This window comes from Cyclopterus lumpus, chromosome 18, assembly GCF_009769545.1.
Source record: "Cyclopterus lumpus isolate fCycLum1 chromosome 18, fCycLum1.pri, whole genome shotgun sequence".
NCBI classification, from domain to species: domain Eukaryota; kingdom Metazoa; phylum Chordata; class Actinopteri; order Perciformes; family Cyclopteridae; genus Cyclopterus; species Cyclopterus lumpus.
The window spans coordinates 6,444,934-6,465,421 of record NC_046983.1 but is presented as its reverse complement, the minus strand read 5'-3'; the positions used below and the strand labels follow the sequence as shown (position 1 = coordinate 6,465,421).

The 20,488-nt window shown below is 42.9% G+C and overlaps 1 protein-coding gene across 1 annotated transcript in view; it reads left to right on the top strand.

Annotated features, from left to right (window-relative positions):
- The window catches only part of zmp:0000000660 (arf-GAP with Rho-GAP domain, ANK repeat and PH domain-containing protein 2), a 95,764-nt gene that overhangs the window by 39,167 nt on the left and 36,109 nt on the right, over positions 1–20,488 (top strand). Inside the window, 4 exon segments of the mRNA XM_034556626.1 lie at positions 3,412–3,497; positions 3,747–3,929; positions 8,615–8,789; positions 16,927–17,052. Of these exon segments, the coding sequence (XP_034412517.1) occupies positions 3,412–3,497; positions 3,747–3,929; positions 8,615–8,789; positions 16,927–17,052 (570 nt within the window).

Below are 20,488 nucleotides of genomic sequence, written 5' to 3'. Positions count from 1 at the left end.
TGTAATTGGTACGCATCAGATATCCAACATCCCTTTTCAAACACCCCTTAAATGATTTCATTTGCAGGGGTGTTTAATATTACATTTTGTCGACACGCTGGGCGATATCTGCAACGAGGAAGCTGTCCTCGCACTGTGCTCTCCTTAAATTAGACAACGGTCCATTTGGAATACCAATGACTGCTCATGCTTTTAATTAGCGCTCCCATGTCATGGACAATAAAGAGAAATGCTGAACAAGAGAAAGAGGAAGGAAGTAATGAGAAGACTAATGGCAAAAATGATTCCAGATTGGCTCTCCTCTTTTTATGCCGAGACGGAATATATTTTTTCATAGTCTTTATCTTCACCCTCTGATGTCGAGCAGCTTCATATACTGCCATAAGTGCGTCTTTGCATAGTTTTGAGGGTGTGCCCATTATTTTCAGTTTGATAAAAAAATGTTTATTATGAATATTAACATTCAGATTTATCTGATCAAAAACAATCATATTCAAAACCTGAGTGAAAAGTTACAGTTTGTTACACAGGCATTCATATTTTTGATTATTTTTTTCTCGATTACTTTAAGAGACGCACATTTGTATTCTGCTCATTTGCGTTTGGCCCATTTTATTTTTTTTCTCCCCTTCTTTCTGATAGAAAGTGAGAACGCAAATAGAAAGATTCCATTATTGGAAATATGTTTTGTTGTTTGCTGTGTCTACAGTGTGTCTCCTTGCAGGGGAAACAATTCCCGCTAATAATCAGCTACTTAAAACATAATCTCAGTAAAATAGTCTCAGTACTATTTTTCTAAAAACTGGAAAACCTGCATTTTAGTTTTTTGTTGGCCACTTGGGGGCAGCGCTTTTTGATTTAAACACAACATTATCACCTCATTAAGTTCATATGCCTCAAGTGTTCGTAAATATGTGCTGAATGCACACTTTTCCATGTCTTTTTCTATCTGCTATTCAATGCTGGGCAGGACGTATACATATACTTTCTCTGTAGATAGCTGCAACTTGCACAGGAGCACTGAACTAAAACCTTTAAGCTGCGGGACATAAAAAACAAAAACAATGAGCAGAAGGAACCTGAAACGCTCTGCAGAGCTGCGGTGGAACTGTAGAGTCGGATGATACTTTTCTGTTGGTTTGGCCTCTTTCACATCACACACAGTCATGTGATCCCTAGTTATGATACAACAATGTGAGTGTTGCAGTATTCATTATCGTCTGGTTCCCCTCCTGCTGGCGATTCCCTCTCTCTGGCCTTTCTCCCGCTGTGCAAACCCGACCAGCCAGCGGGGGAATTACATTGCTCCAAATATTGGGAGGCCCCACTTTACCACATGATATTGCAAAGCACTTCTTGCAACTTGTAGACTCGTCTGCTGGAAACGGTTGCCGTGGTAACGCACGGATGCGGCGCTCATTCGCTTTTGTTTCCTTCTGACTCGGAAAATGCCACACAAGTACAGGGGGCTGGAAAAGTGCTCCATGGAGTGAGTAATGAGTGTGGTGTGCACTCTTTTCCTGTGATGGGAATACCCTTCTCGCGTTGTTTTGCTTCCATCAGAAAGATGAAGACATTTACAACAGGCTATTTATATGTGAAGATCTCACCGTGTACCCGGTGGTGCATGCACACTTTGTTTCTGCTTCATTACCCTTACACAAGTGAAAATGGTCCTGTGGTGCTGTACGGCTCAGAGGATGGAGCGCGGCTGCAGAAATGCAGCAGGCGCCCAGAGTGAAATATGTTCACTCCTTCACAGGCAAAAGTGACAGAATTGCGCCTCTTTGGGCTCTTTTTTTTTTTTTTTTAACTCATGGGGTCTCGAAGATGTGACATGATCCTTCCTCTCTCTTCAATGGGGACTTTTTTGGAGTGGACGAATCCGACTCAAGTCTGAGCACACTAATGCATCCACTGGGCTCGAGCGACGGGTTGAATAAACCGGTTATTTTCATCGAAATAATGAATTAATGAACAATACAAAAATGTACCTGTAAATTCCAAGCGTGTGTGACTCGGAGCTGGCAGTTGGAGTTCGGCCATATATAGTCTCTCACAAAACGGGGCAGTGACGATAAATGAAATTGGAATTTTTGATGTTCAGATAGGTCTTTATTTCTGCGCGCCAGAAGGAGGATGGGGTGTATTCTCAGAGAAAAAGCGTCGGCAGTGCATTCTTTTGACGGGGAAAAGCTCTACATGGACACTCAGCCTGCGCCTTCTTTAATGGTTGCTTTCCCATCAATTGGTCAAGGTCAATTAATCAATCATATTTGAGAACTGGACCCAAAACTCTGTGTATGTGCAGATCATTTAATAGCATTGTTATTGCGGGTTGTTGACGGCGACTGGTTGGAAAATGTTAATATATCAGCCGACTCTAGCATCCACACACTTGACACTTTGACGTGAACTTTTCCCACAAAAGATTGAAGAATATCCTTGGGGAAGGAGGAAATGTGCACTATTCGTAGTCTCAGAGCTCAACTGAAACAATAGTATTGCTTTTGAATTGACCAGCATGGACAAGAGCGTCATATTATTATTGTTAGTGGGATATAATCTTCTAATAACCCCTGGATTTGTGTTTTTAACGAGCAGATCCAACCAGTCAATTAATGTCATTGTTCTGCTCAGTATAGACATGTTGAATACCATTATTCCTGAAGTAGGGTTAGGGTTATCAAAAGAAAGTTCAATAATTTTTTCTTCATTATAATAAAAAAAAATACAGATATTTCAATGATTTCTGGCATCTGGGCTCCCTAGATCTGTGTCAAGACGTCTTTTTCACAGCTCAAGGCCCAGCATTCTCATTCACAGCTGCTCTACTTGAGCAGAGAACACAGTAATGAGCTCATGCTAAATCTAAAATTATCCGCCTTTACACACAGGACGATAATTCACATTCACACATACAGTGTTTTTCCTACTAATGTATTATGCATGTATGCTCCGTCTCTGGCCATAAGCAACCCTAGAAGCCTCGCGTTCACCCAAATAAACAGGCCGACCCACAAACACAATGAATTACTCATGATTCATTAGCAATTAATGGCCCTCGTTCTGTGCTTTCATTTCCAATTAGGGGTGCTGAGGGGACTAAATATGTCTGTTGTGAGTGAGAGAATGAGCTTCCAGTCGAGCTCGGTTTCTCCGTCTCGTAACTGCCGGTTTATTGTTCATCCCATCGCCATCATCGACATCGATGTGTGTTTGTGCGCACACTTTTCCGTCCATATATGTGCGCGTTAATTTCATTCGTGAACTTTACAGGAACTAAAAAGGGTAGCCTGACAGCCAATGCTTTTTTTGGGAATATATCAAATTGAGAGAGGCTTCATAAACCCACTGAGCGCACGTGTATTTGTGTATCTGTGAACTCATGTGTGTCTTCCTGTGCACCAGGGCAACATCGCTCCCTCGGCCCGAGTATTTCCAAAGTGCGCAGCTTGAAGTTGGACAGCAGCATCTGGAGCAATGAGCTGGTGGAGGTACATACTGATTTTCTTATGGAGGAGGAAATTAGCTTCTCACTTAATATGAAAGTCTTGAAATTAACTACTTCTGCCGAGCTTCAAAGGATTCATAAACGTAAGTAAAAATACACGGCGAAGACCGGAAAAACAAATCAAGGAGGTTTGTTGCCAAGACGAACTCCACAACGATTCAGGGCTTGGCGAAATGTTTACTTCAAGCCCTTTTTAGTGGGTCTGCAAATGATTCTCGCCTCAACCCCTCAGCTCTTCCTGGAGGTGGGGAATAAGAACGCAAACAGTTTCTGGGCTGCCAATCTTCCCTTGGAGGAGGAAGTCCACAGCGGGGCTTCGGTGGAGCAGCGCGCCACGTTCATCCGCAGGAAGTACAGGGAGAGGAAGTACCGGAGGGCGCTGGAGGGCTTTCATGGCCTGGACGGGCTCAACCAGGTACAACCTTAATACAGATTCATTCAAAAGACTCAAATTGGACCTATTTTCAGGTGTAGCACGTATTCCGCTGACATATTTTCTGTTTGCTTGTCCACTACTACAGTACAATCATACTTTTGTATAAACAACTAGAGCAGATGTTGCTGGTACACTAGATCTACAACTTCCGAACTCCCTCACTGCCTTGACCAGTTCTCCCCATGACATTAAAGCTGTGGTTTGTGTCTTCCAGTCTTGTCTCATAAACATTGTGTCTCTGGCCGATCAGCTCACAAGCGGACATCACGACATAAAAGTGTAAACGACCACCAAGACTCAAACCACTCAAGAGGTGGCCTGGGACGCATTTGGCAGCTGTTGTCGTGGAAACGCTAATGCCTTTTTTCCCTCTTGTCTCCAGTACTCAAATTGCGCAACCGGGCTTTGCCCATGAAGTGTGGCAATATCGATAAAGCCCATAGATGTATATCGGGAGTTTTGATTTCCTCTTCTTTTAATTTCAGGCAGACTAGACAACGGAACTGCCCTCTCGCCAGTTAATAACACGGCACTTGTTTGTTTACATGTATGCATGGTGTCATGCCAGAAGTAAACAGGGCCACACTCTCCACCTGGAGGCTGCCTTTGTGTCAAGAATACATTGGGTCTGTCCAAAATGTGCATAGATTTCCATGAGTACACCTGATTGGAAATGTCAGAATATCGGCAGTTTTGGCGGCTATTGGAAAATGATATTGGATTGTGTTTATATGGTTTATAGGTTTATATCCAACAGATCCATTGTTCCTATAATTGTTCGTTGGCTGTAACGTTGTCTTCATGCCATTCAGACCTTTTAATCATCAGTTAAACAGCGCCACAAGTCTGATCGATCTGTGCGAGCAGGTTGACGCGGAGGCCTTCTCCTCTAGTTTGTGGTTGAGGGTTTATTGCTGCAGCAAAAAAAAGAGAAAGAAAAGCGCCTTTTTTTTTTTAGTTGGCTTCCCCTAAAAGAGAAGGTCTTAAAAGCACTGAGCCTCCAAACGGCTACGTTTCCACCTGCATCAGCATTTACGCAGATCAGCCCCCATGTGTTGTTTTCTCGTGTAGAAAGAGAGGGATGGAGATGTAGAGAGAGAGAGAGAGAGAGAGAAAGGGGGGAGGTAAGGAAGAGATATACCAGCTAGCTAAGTGGAAAAGTGGATTAGGATCCACAACAGAAACGCTTGGGTTGGTTTTATTGCGGCTTTGCTGGCCTTTTGCGCGTGTATGTGTATTTGGGAGTGTGTGATGTGTACATGCGTGTGAACATGTGTGCTGCACCACTAAGGATGTGTGAATTTGCTGTTATAGTGTGAGTTTTTTGCAGGAGATGAAGTGTGACAGCCACAGAGAGTGCGGCTGCCTAAAAGGGTTTGGGCAATGGAGAGGTGTGTGTGTGTGTGTCTGTGTATATCTATCTATATATATATATATATATATGTGTGTGTGTGTGTGTGTGTGTGTGTGCTTGAGAGCAAGAGAGTGAGAAAGAGAGAGAAAAGGTGGAAGTGGGTTGTTGTGTGCTTTCTCTCCGTCTACTCCGCCTTCATAAATGGGCTCAACAGATTTGATCGAGATCAATGTGTCGTAGAACCATCACACACACCATAACTCAGCAGATGTGTGTGTGTGTGTGCTCACATTTTAAAGGAGTTCATTCATCTTAACTACAAGTAATAAATCCTACGCAAACTATAAAAATAAAAATAAAAACGTAATACCAAAAAAGTATTTTAAACATAAACAAGGACACTGAGTCTTATCTCATTCGACACATTGTTCCAGTTTTGTGTCACACTTACATACCATTACACAAGTATGAATATGAAAGAATAAAAGCTATATAAAACCTATTCCTTTGGGAGTCGTCTCTGGAACAAAGACAATAATACGAGCAATTTCCTCACTGACATTCATGCCATTCTGAAATCATGTGATGGCATTTTAACACGTTTTATGGGCGCAGGGGTCACACAACTCACTCGACACATACAGTCAACTGCCGTTTTTTAAAGTGTCAATTCGAGTAATGAAATGGAATTAAAAGGTAGTGAAGGAATGTATCCCCGTCTGCACCAATATGCCTCTTACATAATCTCAACCATGCGTGCTTATTCTGTTGATGTTTTCCGGCCCTTCATCCAGTTTCTCCATTTCATGCCCTCTCTTTATACGGCCCCCTCTCTGTTCCTCAGTCATATATTCCCCATTAGGCGCTCATATCCCAGTGACCTCCACGCAGTCTCTGCAGGCCACATGACCTAGAGAGGGGGGTGTCAAAGGACCTTCTTATATCATTACACACGCAGACACGCATAAACCCTCTAGTGGCTGCAGTAATTGCTATGACTCGGAAGGTCATTTCCAGAGATGATACAGAATAAGGCCAGGTTGCTTGGGACTATTTTGCCATAATCTGACCCCGTCTTGTGTGCGAGCATGTGAGTAAGTGTGGATGAGAAAAAGACAGTAAGTGACTAAACTAATGTGGATGTGGATATATATATGTGTGTATATATATGTGTGTATATATATATTGCTATATATATATATATAGACATACATATATCTCTCTTTAACAACAGAAAATGCAATATATATATATATATATATATATATATATATATATATATATATATATATATATATATATATATATATATATATATATATATATATATATATATGTGGATGTATGTATGTAGATGTTTGCAGAAACAATGAGCATGGATAGTAATGGATAAATCTGTGTGCATGGAAGGATCTTTGTGTAGGAGAGCACGTTATATTGACAGGTGCTTTGTGTGTGTGTGTGTGTGTGTATATGTGTATATATATATATATATATATATATATATATGTATATGCGCAGCCTTTCCTGCGCCTCACTTTCAGACGGATCTCGCTTGTTCGTGGCAGATCGATGCAGCTTACTGACTCGCTCCAGGTCTGATGAAAAGAGGGGTTGCTCGTTGAAATCTCACCATTTGCCACTCGACTCCTCCGTTGATCCACTTTGTCGCGGGTCATCGTGCACAATGTCACGTCAATTGACTGGACTGATGGGAAGAGACAAGACGGAGAGAGAGAAACTATTTTCCCTCCGTCAGACTCCTTAATGTTGCTTGGCTTTCACGCTGTGTGAAACAGGTGAATAGTTTTAACAAAGCTTGTCTGCACACACGACATGTAGACGTGTGTTTCAGATATCTTTGATTGACATGTGCGTCTCAGCCTATCGCAGCCTGCTGCGGTGGTTGTCGTTCAACTCTGCTTCTCCCAGGCTTCCTCCACTTTGAATATTCTGTGCATTTGGGATTAGATGGCACACAAGTTCAACCCATAATCCGATCTGGTCCACAATTAACTTCTTTGCCAAATTATTTTATACAAATAGGTGAGTTTATTTGTCACCTAGAGTCCCGTATACCCTGTGGATCCAGTTGTTTGATGCCTTCTGTGGCTTTTAGAGGAGACATCTAAGAAAATAACTTTTATTATTTCTTAAAATATATATAACAGGCTCTCGCAAGTTTCCCTGATTTTATGAAAGTGCTTTTGAAGTTTAAAATACGACTTACAGTCCAAGTTATGTTTTGTTTTTTTCCTCCATTAATTACTGGAAATGTTGAGGAAAGGAGAGGGCTGAAACATCTGTTTTCCTTTGTGAGTTGATCAAGCCGGTTCTTTTCCTAAAGCTTAAATTAAGTGGCGTTCAGTGTTATTGAGGACGAAATAACTCACTTGGTTTATATATGAATATTTTTGAGAGATTGTCTGACTATGAACACATTCTTAACAATTTTAGAAACTGTTAAATTGCATTAACTATTCACACCCCTACAAATTGTCATATTGGTTATGTGTTTTCTATTGCATTGTCTTGTTTGCCAGTGTCATATTGTACATATCTTGCGAACAGAGTATTCGTTCCATGAATTCCTTTTTTTGCCTCAGTATGCTCTTCTGTTGTTATTTGCTCAACTCATTTCATTTTATGCCTCTATTCCCACGTTTCTCCTCTTACAATTTGGAACTTTTACTTTCATTATATTTAATATGGCCCATTTGTCCTGTTCTTATTTGCTGTATTCCTTTTTTTTCTTCACAGGGATTAGAGATTTAATAATTCCCACAGAGAGTATTACAATTTGATCTTATTTTAACTTCTCTTTTGAGATCAGCGGGCGGAACTCAATTCTAAACTTGATATGGTTTTCTGATGCCACTTTATAGACTCTTTGTCCTCTATCACCCTGGTGTACACACAGGGCGACAGCAAGCGGCTTCTCCTACCATGCTCACATTTCCGGGGATTTTTACTCGTTCATTGTCTGGGATGTGACATTTTTTCAAAAGCCACTTAGAAATGCAATGAGCTGTGACTGCACTTATTCAGTCTTTTTTTTTGGTCAATCGCACAAATACACGTTAAGTGACAGGTGGACTTACACAAGTAAGATTCACGGCCAATAAAAATAAGCCTTCGGCATTCGAGTTAGAAATATGTCCAAATGAAGAACTACAGTAATATCCTACGTATGCGTTATTTAAGAATTGTATAAATGGTGGTGACCTCGTGGGACCCATAGACAGAGCGAAGGCACAGTGCAGGGAAACTGCTGCTGTGCTCCTTAATGCCGTCTTCTGTGTGTGTGCAGGCACTGTGTGCAGCCGTGGTGTTGCCTGAAGTGCTGCAGACCATGGCGCTGGTGTTCAGTGGGGCAGATGTTATGTGCGCCACCGGGGACCCGGCCTCCTCAACCCCGTACCTCTTGGCCCAACGTGCCGGACAGAGGCTGCAGATGGAGTTCCTGCACCAGAACAAACTCTCTGGTAAGCGACCGTAGTTGGATCACACACATGACGACATTTGGCTGATTTACCGCTTGAAATTTAGTTTGAAACCGCGGGGCTCTGATTTATTTTCACTTATTTTGTCCGCTGGAATAACAACCAGATTATATCCGACGTAGCTAGCGAGCTAACGGATGCTAACTCCTTGATTATAACACTCTCACTCCTGCTGACATTTCTCCAGCTAATCACTATTCAAAAAATACTTCTGCATAATGTTTTCAAATGAATGCTTACATATATTACACAAATGAGCGATGCTAACACTGCGTGTTGCAGGCTAGAAGTTAGCATCCTCTGCTAAGTTGATGAATTTGGCCGAGTTTGGCCTTTTACATTTAGAGTAAAAGTATTCCTTCAAGTTCACTTGAAATCAAAATGCAGTGTTTAATCAACTTCTTTTGGTTTGGCTCAGTAAATATATTCCAACACAACTGTTCATACTCTTTTAAACAGAAAAGAAAACGAGGTAGAATACTTTTCCATGACCAGTGTTTAAGCCAGGTGAGATGCAAGACCACAGAAAGCAGCTATGAAACAGAATAACTCATAAATTATCCTGGACTGACCAGAAAAAGGAGCTGACACACTCACATGAATCACCGAAAGGCCTTTTTAAACTCGGTGTGCGAGTTGGACTTTTACAACCGTCGGCGGCACATAGTCAGCCCATTGTCTTTATACTTTAACAAGGCAGTCATGTTTAGAACTCTTACTCGCCGCTGTGCCGTCACATTTATAAAAGCACAGTGGGAGGTTTTTGTTGTTTTTCCACTGCCATGAATAGGAAATGAAGGCAAAAAACCCACAAATTTGAAGCCAGCAAGTTCGAAGTCAAAAAATAAATAAAGAAATTGGTCTCTCGCAGCCTCTTCTTCTCTCTCTCTCTGCTATTTTCCCCCAACTCTCCTTTGTAAAACCCACTTCATGTTCCCGCAATCGGAGGCTCGGCACAGATGTGCTGTGTCGTGCGGCTTCCTCATGACGGGTTCGTTTGTTTGGTTGCACACAGGGCTGATGATGAGAATGTATTAGATTAAAGGATCGAGAGAGGTCATTGGCTGTGGTCGCGGGGGGGAGGAAGAGAGTTGGGGGGTTCTCCGGGACTGTATTTTACATAATGTATGCGCTGCATCTGTGCACACTCGCCTGCGTAGAGCCTGTTAGAGACTCCTAATTGCTAGCTTGGGTCACCTGGTCGCCTTGGTGACGGCCATTACTTGGAGCTGTGCTAAAATACACACATCCGGAAAGACGGACACAAACACACATTCACACGTGTGTTCTTGTCCATCGGAAATGTGGAGCATACTTGCTCATTATTTTCCTGGAAGTTGTCGAGCTCCATCATTACAAAAAAAAACATGGAGCTAGACAGACTGGTCCTATAGAAATGGATGTTCAACTGAACAGACCCAACTACTGGAGGCAGAAAGGACCTGGATCAGGGAGGTTAGTGAGAACCCACGTGCCACTCAATGGAGATCTTACCTCGGGGTCAACAGTCACTCTGCCATGTATAGTCTGAGCTCACTGCACCGACCACGAGAAAGCTGCTCCTTAAAGTGACACATACTGTTCACCCGTTAAAGATGGCGTCTTGTTTTCCATGCGAGCGAACATTTGCCACCTTTTTATGAGGGTGTCCAATCGATGTCGGTGGGGCGTCTCCCAATGTATCAGTCTGCCTGCGCCACGGGAGGGGAAATCTGCGATGTGGGATAACATTGCTCAATCTTGTGTGAAATATTAGCTGTACACTTCCGTTTATGTAACGAGGCTAAATGTTGTTTCGATAGCAGTAACAGTGATGTTGACAACGGCAGAGTCACCGTGTGAAACAAATGTTCAATGTCAATAAAATAGATGATACTCCCGACATTAAAATACAGAGTGAAGTTCACAAAGCATGAAGTCCTGCACCTTGTCCTTTGTCCTCCTCCTCCTCCTCCTCCTGCTGATGTGATTCACGGCCTGCTGATGGCAGAGGGAGGAGGGCCTGGTCTGACCACTAGCAAACTAAGCTAAACAGTCAGTCACCATACAGACAGCTTTTTTTGTTTTAACTTGTGGAGCCGAGGGTCACGCTGCGCCTATACTTTCAATGAAGTAATAACACGGAGGCTCCGTTCGCTTCAACACATCCTTCGCCACAGAGCAGGAGCGGAAACGTGACTAGATGGCAGCCTGTGGTCGTTGCTGCCACCGGCTACGCCACTTATCACGTCAAACGACATGTCTGATAGTCAAATGTCGCGTCCGATGGCACTCGGTTGCCCACAGCTTGATTTCAATCAAGTTTGGAAACAAATGCCAATCGTCATTATCGTTCTTTTTGGTGGGCAGTGTTCTGTTCCCCCGGAGAGGCTGAAACTTTATATCGCTCCACACGGACATGAAGTTCTTTGGCACGGTATAATATAGCATAGAATATAGCACGGTGGAGTATTGACTGACCCAATTTACAGAACGATTTTTTTTTTTTTTACAACGCGACTATATGTGTGACAGGATGTGCCGCCGGCGTCTTTCTAACAGGTTTTAAAAAGCTGGTTGTAAAATAAATACCATTTGTGAAAACATAGACGGTTATGGTGTGCTGAAAAGATTAAGGCTCCACACAAAACCCTGTCCAAATTCCCTATTTGACATTTTCCTACTGCCGGACACATTGTCACATCACACAAAGCCGTGGAAAGTGGCTACTCCATTGTTTTTGTGCATACGGCCCCCAGAGTTTGCAGGGGGAAAAAAAAAGAAAGTGAAGTGAAATTTAGATTAAACAAAAATGTAACTTTTTCAGCGGTTGTGTCTGGCACAGACCGGGAACAATTCAATACCCATATGACACCCTCCCTGCTGTATAGCTTGGTGTTGAAGATAGAGAAGAGAAATAAAAGGAGTAACAAAGCAGCCAGATATCAAGGACAAAACCGAGTGTTTCAGAGACCTTAGCCTTGGATTACAGTTGAAGTTCAGCACACGCAAGGTAACATAAGGACAGATAAAAGTATCTTATCTCTTTGCAGCAATGTCTGCTGCCACGGCGTCATGTGCATACCTGCGGTGGCTCTGTGCTTAGTTTTCTCCCTTTTTAAACAAAAAAATGTGATCTCATAAAGCACACATCCACAAGGTGCCTTCACTCAACCACCACATGGTGCTGTAAACCAGAAGCTATATTGAATGAAATGTGCCAGTAAACATGGTTTCTTCACCAAATTCACTATCGCCCAGTGGGAGACTTGAGATAAGATGGCAATAAAAAAATTGGCAGACTGAACAGCGTTCTCTCTCTCTCTCTTCACGCCTAAAAATCTGAATCGGAGTGTCTCCGCGCGTGAGAAAATCTGAATCGGAGTGTCTCCGCGCGTGAGAGGAGAAACATCGCAGCGTGTGAATCATGCTCCCAATTTGTAGAACTGAAAATGGAGAAACTCCTTCATTTCACCCTGGATACGGGGTATGAAAACAAAGCTGTCAGCGCGCATCTCCCGGGCACCTCTCACGCCGTCCCCTTCTCCTCCACAGCGGCTCATTTGTAGCTCCAGCATTAGGACATCCTCTGATGTCAGAGCATTGCATCTTCATTAGCGCCTCGGTGCACGCAGGTGGGCCTCGGCGGACCCAGTCGTCCCGCCCACACCTGCTCGCCCCAAAAGCACCCAGGGATACTGCGGGAGCATGTTCATTTCCATATCCCCCATCCCAGATTGGATTCAAATAAAGCCGATGGCAGCTCTCCGAGGTATAGTGTCTGCTCGCATTTTCGGCACTCCCCAGGGCAGCTTCCATGATGGATCTCTCCCTTATCGTCGAATGCTTCCACTGAGGTGATTTCCTTGTATATCTTTAAAGCTCCTTCATCAATTTTCATTTCCAGGGTATTTCCATATCTATATTACTCGAGGAGTTTCATAAACCATATAGTAAAACATAGTTCAAATGTGTAATGTATATATATGGGTTGATAACACTTTTTGAATGCTTACTCACAGTCCAATAAAGAACCCACCCCACCCCCCACCAACTCCCCCTATAATCAGAGTATCTGCAAAGCTTTTGCACTAAATTGAAAGTCATTCTTGACAAAAGCATCGACTGATGGACTGAAACTCTCGTTGTGAATTCTCCTCAACAACAAAATGTGCATTGTAAAACCCAAATGGTGTCCATTTCCAACATCGCGCTGGCTAATTTAACCGACGCGGAGCATACTGATGGGGTTGCCAGTGTTGCTGTCACAGAGTTAATGGACGACCCAGAGGACAGGTTTGGCCAACGAATAGTTTTGTTAACTCTGAAAAGAAGTTTCAGTCCCTTTTTAACATGCAACTCTCTGTGTTGGTGCCACCGGTTTCTGTCTGACTGGAAAGACACGTTGGTAATTGGTTCTTAAATGCTGCAGGTGGGTAAAATTACCGACTGAGCTCCATGTGCCACTTGGCCTCAGTACGAGAACACAGACATGCTGGGTCCCGTTATGCCAGCTACACACCTACCAAGTCCAGTCAGCTGATGTCAACACGCATTCGATTAGTGCTTCACAGCGAAGCTTCTATGAAGAAATGAATGTGCCGTCCCTGTGAAACAATAATATAGACAGTAATTGAGTTTACTCGTCAGCGGTTGCATCATGTATCTGGACCCGAATATAGGTTGACGCGTGTCATTTGAAATCTGGAAATTGTACGTGCAACTTGATTTGTGTGTTCTTTAAAAGTGACACATTTCACGGTATACATATTCATTTGACTGTTCACATATGAAATAAGAAATAGTGCAGCTTTAAAGTGTGTGGTGCCTCCCGGAAAGAAAGCAGGGACGTGTGCTTATGGTAAAATAAAACATACATCTAGAAATAGTAGCTTTCAGCTATCACCCTGCACATCTCTGGATCAGAGCATCAGCTAATGTCTTAACTGGAAACAGAGCAATGTAAACATGTACATTGTGTTTTATGGCAGTACATTGTACTGTAAAACCCAGCTAAAGCAGCAATGCCTCTTACAGTTGACATCATTCCGCTTCTTCTTATTAAATGGCACACCACGGATTTGGAGGCAAAAGTGTTTTATTGTTGCCACCCGAGCGTCCCTGACACCTCGAATCTCTGAATCTCGCGGCACATAAAACAAATGTATCCAGACAACTTTCTTGTGTGGATGATAAAAAGATGAACACACACATACACACAGACTCACTTACATAGACACCGACATTAAATCAGACGCCCCGTTTTATCTTGGGTCTCCATGCCACGCTGTTGTTGGGAACATTGCAATGCTCTGGTCCTTTCTTCAGTGCTTGTTGATGTTCATGTTTTTTAACCTATGCACACATTGTACACTGGGCTATTAGAGGGGTCAGGAGGTCACAAGCAGCTGGCGAGCAGCCTTCTAACAGAGGTGTTCCCCGGGTGGAGTATCTGTATGTGTGGCCACCGGCTAAAGAGCTCAATGTATAAATGAGTTTTATGTCTGTCACCATGTGGATTGTCTTTAGCTGACTTGTACATGTTGTCTGTGCTTGCCTTGCATATGTAAGCAAGCCATTTGTGTTATAATTTACTGCGTGCTTCACTGTGTGAGTATGACTGTGAGTGTGTGTGTGTGTGTGTGTGTGTGCGCGCAGAGCGAATCGCACTGATTACCCCACTGTCCACTGCTTGTCGGGGACCACTTTGTGACCGTTGCCGTGGGCGACCAGATGGCTAATTGAGCACTCTGTCATGTCACATCCCTTCGCTGGGGACTAAGCCAATCAGCACAGGCCAGACTTCTCAACCGCCGCCCCCACAGACATCACAGTCCCATCTTAACAGAGTCCAGCTTTAGGGGCCCAGAGGGACTGTTTAGAAGTCTCACAGAGAGAGTCTTGTTACAACTGATACAGCTTCAAGCCACTGGCTTATTTACATTCTCTCAACCTGAATGGTTGTGTGTGTGTGTGTGTGTGTTAGATTCACTTCCCTGCAGTTTGCTGATTAAATACTGTCAGATTCCATGTATTTATGATGCTGCTATTGGCAGACACATTGTCCGCGTTAGTTTACAGATGTGGCTCCCTAATGACACCCAGGCTTTATGTCACCCTGCTTTTGATGACATGGCTCTACATCCTCAGTGGCAGTGAATATGAATGTCTTCATCGCGCCAGATATGGTGGCGACATGTTGGGAAAGCAAAAAATATTTACGATATATTTTAAAAGTATCTAAAAAATGTTTGTATATCAAATCCCTCGCTTTTCTTTCGATGTGAAAACGTAAAATAAAAAAAAAAGAGGGCGCTTTCGTTATCGACACTCTCAACTCAAAGTAACAAGACCATTTAATCAAAATAATACATTTTGAAAATGTTAAAAAAAAAATCGTGAAAAAAAAGAGTTAGTTACAGGATAAAGAACATGGCATAATCTAAATTACTAATGTGTCATCTCACTGTATGTGTATTGTCACACTGTCCAATCACAGGGATCTAAATGTATATATTCACTTTGGTTTTACCTTCATATCGTCCTCATTTAGGGATGCATGGGTCTTAAACATTTTTTTCTGAATAATATGTTATTGAATCCATAATATCTACTATATTTCAAAGAATATTAATGTGTAACATAAACACTGTTGATTAATTTGACACAATCCACACATGGAACTCCCAGATTCGGAGTAAGCTATCTCGTTGAATGAACTGATTGTTCTTCTCTGAGGAATGAGATGAGGCGGTGTCAGTAACGGGTGGAAATGTGGCTTCAATTAAAAGTGGTTTCAATTATAGTTCTTTTACCTTGCTTGATGAGAGAGCTGGAGGTAGTGAAGATACAATCTGTGAGATATTGCCATGGCTCTGGCAGAAAATTGAACCACAGAATTGAAGCTAATTGAATTTGAGAACGATAAGGTTGAATGTGGGGAGCTCTTAAAGGCTCGCAAGAAAGGATGAGATGAGGGAGTTTAGCAGAAAGGGAGAGAGAGGAGGGAGGAAGGCTTCTAATTTAAATGGACAAAGATGAAGAGGGAATGGAACATAAAACTCATTTTTTAACAGATACAGTGTGCTTTGAAATGCTCTCAGAATACATTATCTTTGAATGACCATGTGACAGTCGGCACAAATCCAAACTTGTTTGTATAATCATGTGTTCTGCTCTTTGTGGTGGGGGAAAAACAACACTGTGCGCTTCATTTAAGTTTTTTTTTGTGGAATAATAGTGGAATATAAAGATACAGTCACATCTGGCATTATGCTATCTCCATCTAAAGAGTTTTTTTCCGACAACAATATGGTAAACGGCTATGATGGACGTGTGGCGGCAGCTGGACATCTAGACACATAATGTATAGATAATTAATGTTTCTGTAGTTATACAGGCACAATGACGTGTCCCGCAAAGTGCACTGCATACTTGAATTAACAAATGTACGACCATACAGTAGCTGATAACTCTTTATTAGTAGAGGAATCTTATTATCGTGACACAAGTAAAACATTTTGTTTTCCAATTGAATTATTCCGAGCAATATTATATTATGAACCAAAAAAAAAATGCGTTTTTGTATTTGGCTTTCTTGTCTATGGATACACAACAGCGGAATACAGTTTGTTGGACATCAAAAGGATTATTTTACGTTTTATGTAAGTTTACCATACTGAGATATATATCAGAAGAAACATCGTATTCATATTGTGATATTAGTACACTCAACCAGCCCTGAATACAACATAGCCTCATTTTAATAGTCCTATATTATTGCCATATTTTAGCTGTTTTGTGAAAACCACATTTCAGGTTTGTGACGAGACATTTTTTAATAATTAGAGTTTTATTTTGATTAAAAAGTATGAGAATTTTCCTCAAACGACCGCTTAACCCTTCAGTTCTTTTTAAAAAAAAAATGGTCCAAATCATGAATGCAGTTTTCATTGGCCTCGGATTCAGTTGGGTACAGCAAAAATTATCCAAAATTAGAACTTGAGTGTTACCGCTGCAGGTGAACTGGTGACACAAGAGTGTGCAAGTGAAACATCGCAATGGTGCCACAGCCACCAGTACATTAATTGGGGAAAACCATTTCCCTGCTCATCCACTGTGTCCCGTCCCCTCATTGTAGATTTCCCCAGACTCGAGCAGTGGTCGGAGAGCACCTCCCTGTCCGACGTTTCCATCTTCATGGACGGCTTCCTCTACATCTCCACTGGGCCGGCCAAGACGACGCCGGACCGCCGCGGCAGAGACGGTGAGCACGAATGGCGTTTTTTTTTTTTTTTTTTTGCGAGGCCGATCAATCCGTCAATCCATTTGCGAGCAATTTAAACTGCGTGTTTGTCAGAGATCCACTCCAGTTAAGCGCCGAGCGATCAATCAGTGTCAGCCTGTCAGTTGTCAAGCTGCCGATCGTTTAATCCTTACACCAAACAGTCCAGTCAAAACGATCAATGGATCCGTCGTTCAAACGCGTTCTGCATCGGCCGTCTGGGAATTCGCGACGGAGGGGAAAAGATCTTCTCAGACGACCCGGAACTGAATGCTGTACGCAAGGAAGGAGCTAAGCTGCGGGGGAAATTAGGGCCTTTTAAAAAATTTAGACACAAATAAATTATAAATTCAGTTCAAGTCCTCTCGAAATCCACCTGAGAGATGCTTCTCCACCGTCCCTCCCCCCAAAGCTCCTTGTTTTGTCTTCCAAAGCAGTCTCAAACTTTTAATCAGGCTCCGTTTCACACTCAAACTCCTCAGCTGCTGCTGCACCTCCTGCTCCGCAGTGGTCCCACTTCTCCAAACAGCTGGAGCGTTTCCCGGGCCCCACGGGTAATTAGGAGAAGGAGCCGGCTCTGGATGCTGCCCCTCGGGAATGGGGGTTATTGGGAAGGTGGAGGAGTGGGGATGAAGGATGAGGATGAGGAGGAGGAGGGGGAGGAGGAGGAGGGGGAGGGAGGAATGGAGGAGAAATGGGGGAAGAAAGGTTTCCGGGTGGCACTGACAGCTTGCAGCTACCTACCACTTGGATGAGCTGGATCTCCGACGTCTTGGGCGAGACATCCATCTCCATTTCCGTCCACACACACGCACACACACACTCACGCACACACACACACACACACACACACACACACACACACACACACACACACACACACACACACACGCATGGTTGTACATGCTGGCTAATGAACAGAGCTGAGGTCTGGGAAATTGCCCCTTAGAGGAGATGGGGGGAACATTCTCACCAGTATCTATTGAAATCCTCACTATATGTAGAGGTGGAATTCATTTCCATTGAATTTTTTTGAAGGAGAATTCACATGTATTGGGTCCTAATTCCATAATGGCCCGGCCATCATTTATGTTGGTTATGATAATATTGCGCTTGCCAAAGGAAATTGCCGAGGCCTCGGAAACATGGCAACCTTGCTAAGTCTGATTGGTCGGATGATCAGAGAGTCTTTAAATGGGCCTGTTTTTAAATAAGATTGCCAGATTATCTTGACCACTAAAAATGAGATAATACATGAGGCAGATAATATGTGAAAACCCGGGTCCCTCCGCCTCCTCTTCTTACTGGCATCTGTAAAACGGAGAAAAACCACCAATCGGGAGTCGTCGAGGCATCTGACAATTACTGCTTGTGAATTGCGATCGAACTGTCAAACTAAGCGGCGCCGATCAAATATGATTCAAGATCGCGTTACCGTATTGCCTATTTCTCGCCTCCAAATGTTTAATGAAACATATTTGGGCTAAAATGAGAAAGTTTGCTGCGGCAGGCGGGGAAGTGTTTTGTTTTTACGCTTCACTGTTTTCAACATGGCAGCCAGATGTGGTGGAATAAGTCAATTAGTTCATCGGAGCTTCTTTTTTTTAAAGTTTTTTTATCTCGAGCCAAGGCTCTTTCTACTCGATACGCACATGTTGTAGACCTCCATTTATAGTCTCTGTTGTGCATTTTGTACCACTTAAAGACACCGCACCGTCCCAGAGTTATACCCTTCTGATAAGTGCCCGTGATATTGTGTCCGATAAACACCCCGTTATTTCATCTATTATGAAGAGCTGCACAAGTTTGGCTTTTGTGCTTTAATGGGGCTTCAACTGCAGCTGCAGCTGTTAAAAAATTCAGAGGGGCTGGGTTTGAAACTCAATGTGTTTTTAGCTCCTTCCATCATGAGGGAGCACTGTCAGGACTTTGTGACCGTGGAGGGATGAGGTATTTTTTAGCGTACTCCAGGATGCCTTTCGCTCCCTGGCTAATGGTAAGTTGGTCTATAGATACATCCAAGTTCTCAATAATTCATAGTTTGTAGTTGGGGGGGCTTAATAAAAGCACTCTACCCCGCAGCATCCTAAACTTTTTGTCTGGAGACGACTCCAATAGAGGCTTTCATGCCTCCGCTGATGGGAGCTAAATTGAGAGTGCGACATGAATTAATTTGGCGAGCCATTTTGGTAATGGCCTTGACAGAGGTACGCGAGGGGGATCGCTGTGTCAGTCCACCAAAATACTGTGCTACCTAGCGTTTAGCAAAACGCCGTGTTCAGCCTCGATGCAGCTGGGAATATAGATTAGGATTAGGAAAGAAAAAAAGAAAAAAATCAAAGTTGAACTGGTTTGTTATCCACTTTATCATCTGTTCAGTTTTGAGCTCCGCTCCCTGTTAGGTCTACACAGTTGGTTCTGGCGTAAATGAAGTCTCCAACCTAAACACGTAGTGAAGTGAGTGTGTACATGCTTTGTGTGCATCTGTGTGTGTGTGTGTTTTTGGGGGGGTACACTTGTCAGAGTCCCGGAGGCAAGAGAGTCGCTAGGCAGTTAGGATCTGAAATGGTGAGTGGCAGCAGGGAGAGGCCACCCCTAATTTCTGATTAGTTTTGTCTTCTCCTCATCAGCCGCACTCAGAGAGAGAGGAGAGGATTAGGTGGTGTGGAAAAGTAGAATTATGTCAATAGTTGTATTGAGCACAGGCATCCGACCGCATATGCACATTCAACTACTTACAAAGCCATGTTTTTTGATAATAAACCAAATTATATTCATGGTTTCTGCAAAAAAAAACATAGCTGTCAAAGGATGCTTAATGATTGGAATCCATAAGCAGTCGCATTTTTTTTTGTTATGCTATTTTTATACTATATTTATTATTTTATGAGGAGTACACGAAAGCTGTTTAAACAATTAGTCTTAATCTAATATGCTTTTTGGAGTGCTTATATTACTGTGCCAGCGCTTGCCTAAATGAGTCGGCAGTGCAGTTTGTTAGGCCAAAAATACATGGCAGATAATGTTTTTTTTTTCTTATCTTATACCATATCTGTCCATTCCTCCCTGTAATGAAGTGGGCTGTAATTCTGGCACAGACGGATCGTTCAGATCCCTTCAGTTTCTCGATTTCCATTCCCGGCTCCCCTGACAAGCTGTCCAGCAGATGTCTTCATCACAGATATTTTAGTCTGATGGCGAGATAGGCAGAAGATTGGCGGCAGGGGGCGAGGTGGGAGAGCGAGGGAGGGATGAGGGGGATTCACTGGAAACCAGCCTGCTTTTTTCGACGCATGCTGAAATGGATGTGTCTGTGCAATGTCGATAAAAAGTTTAGGGGGGGGGGGGGGGGGGACATTGGGCCAAGCTGGAGCAGTGCAGAGAGTCTTAACTTTTTGATTTAAATATGCATTTCTGT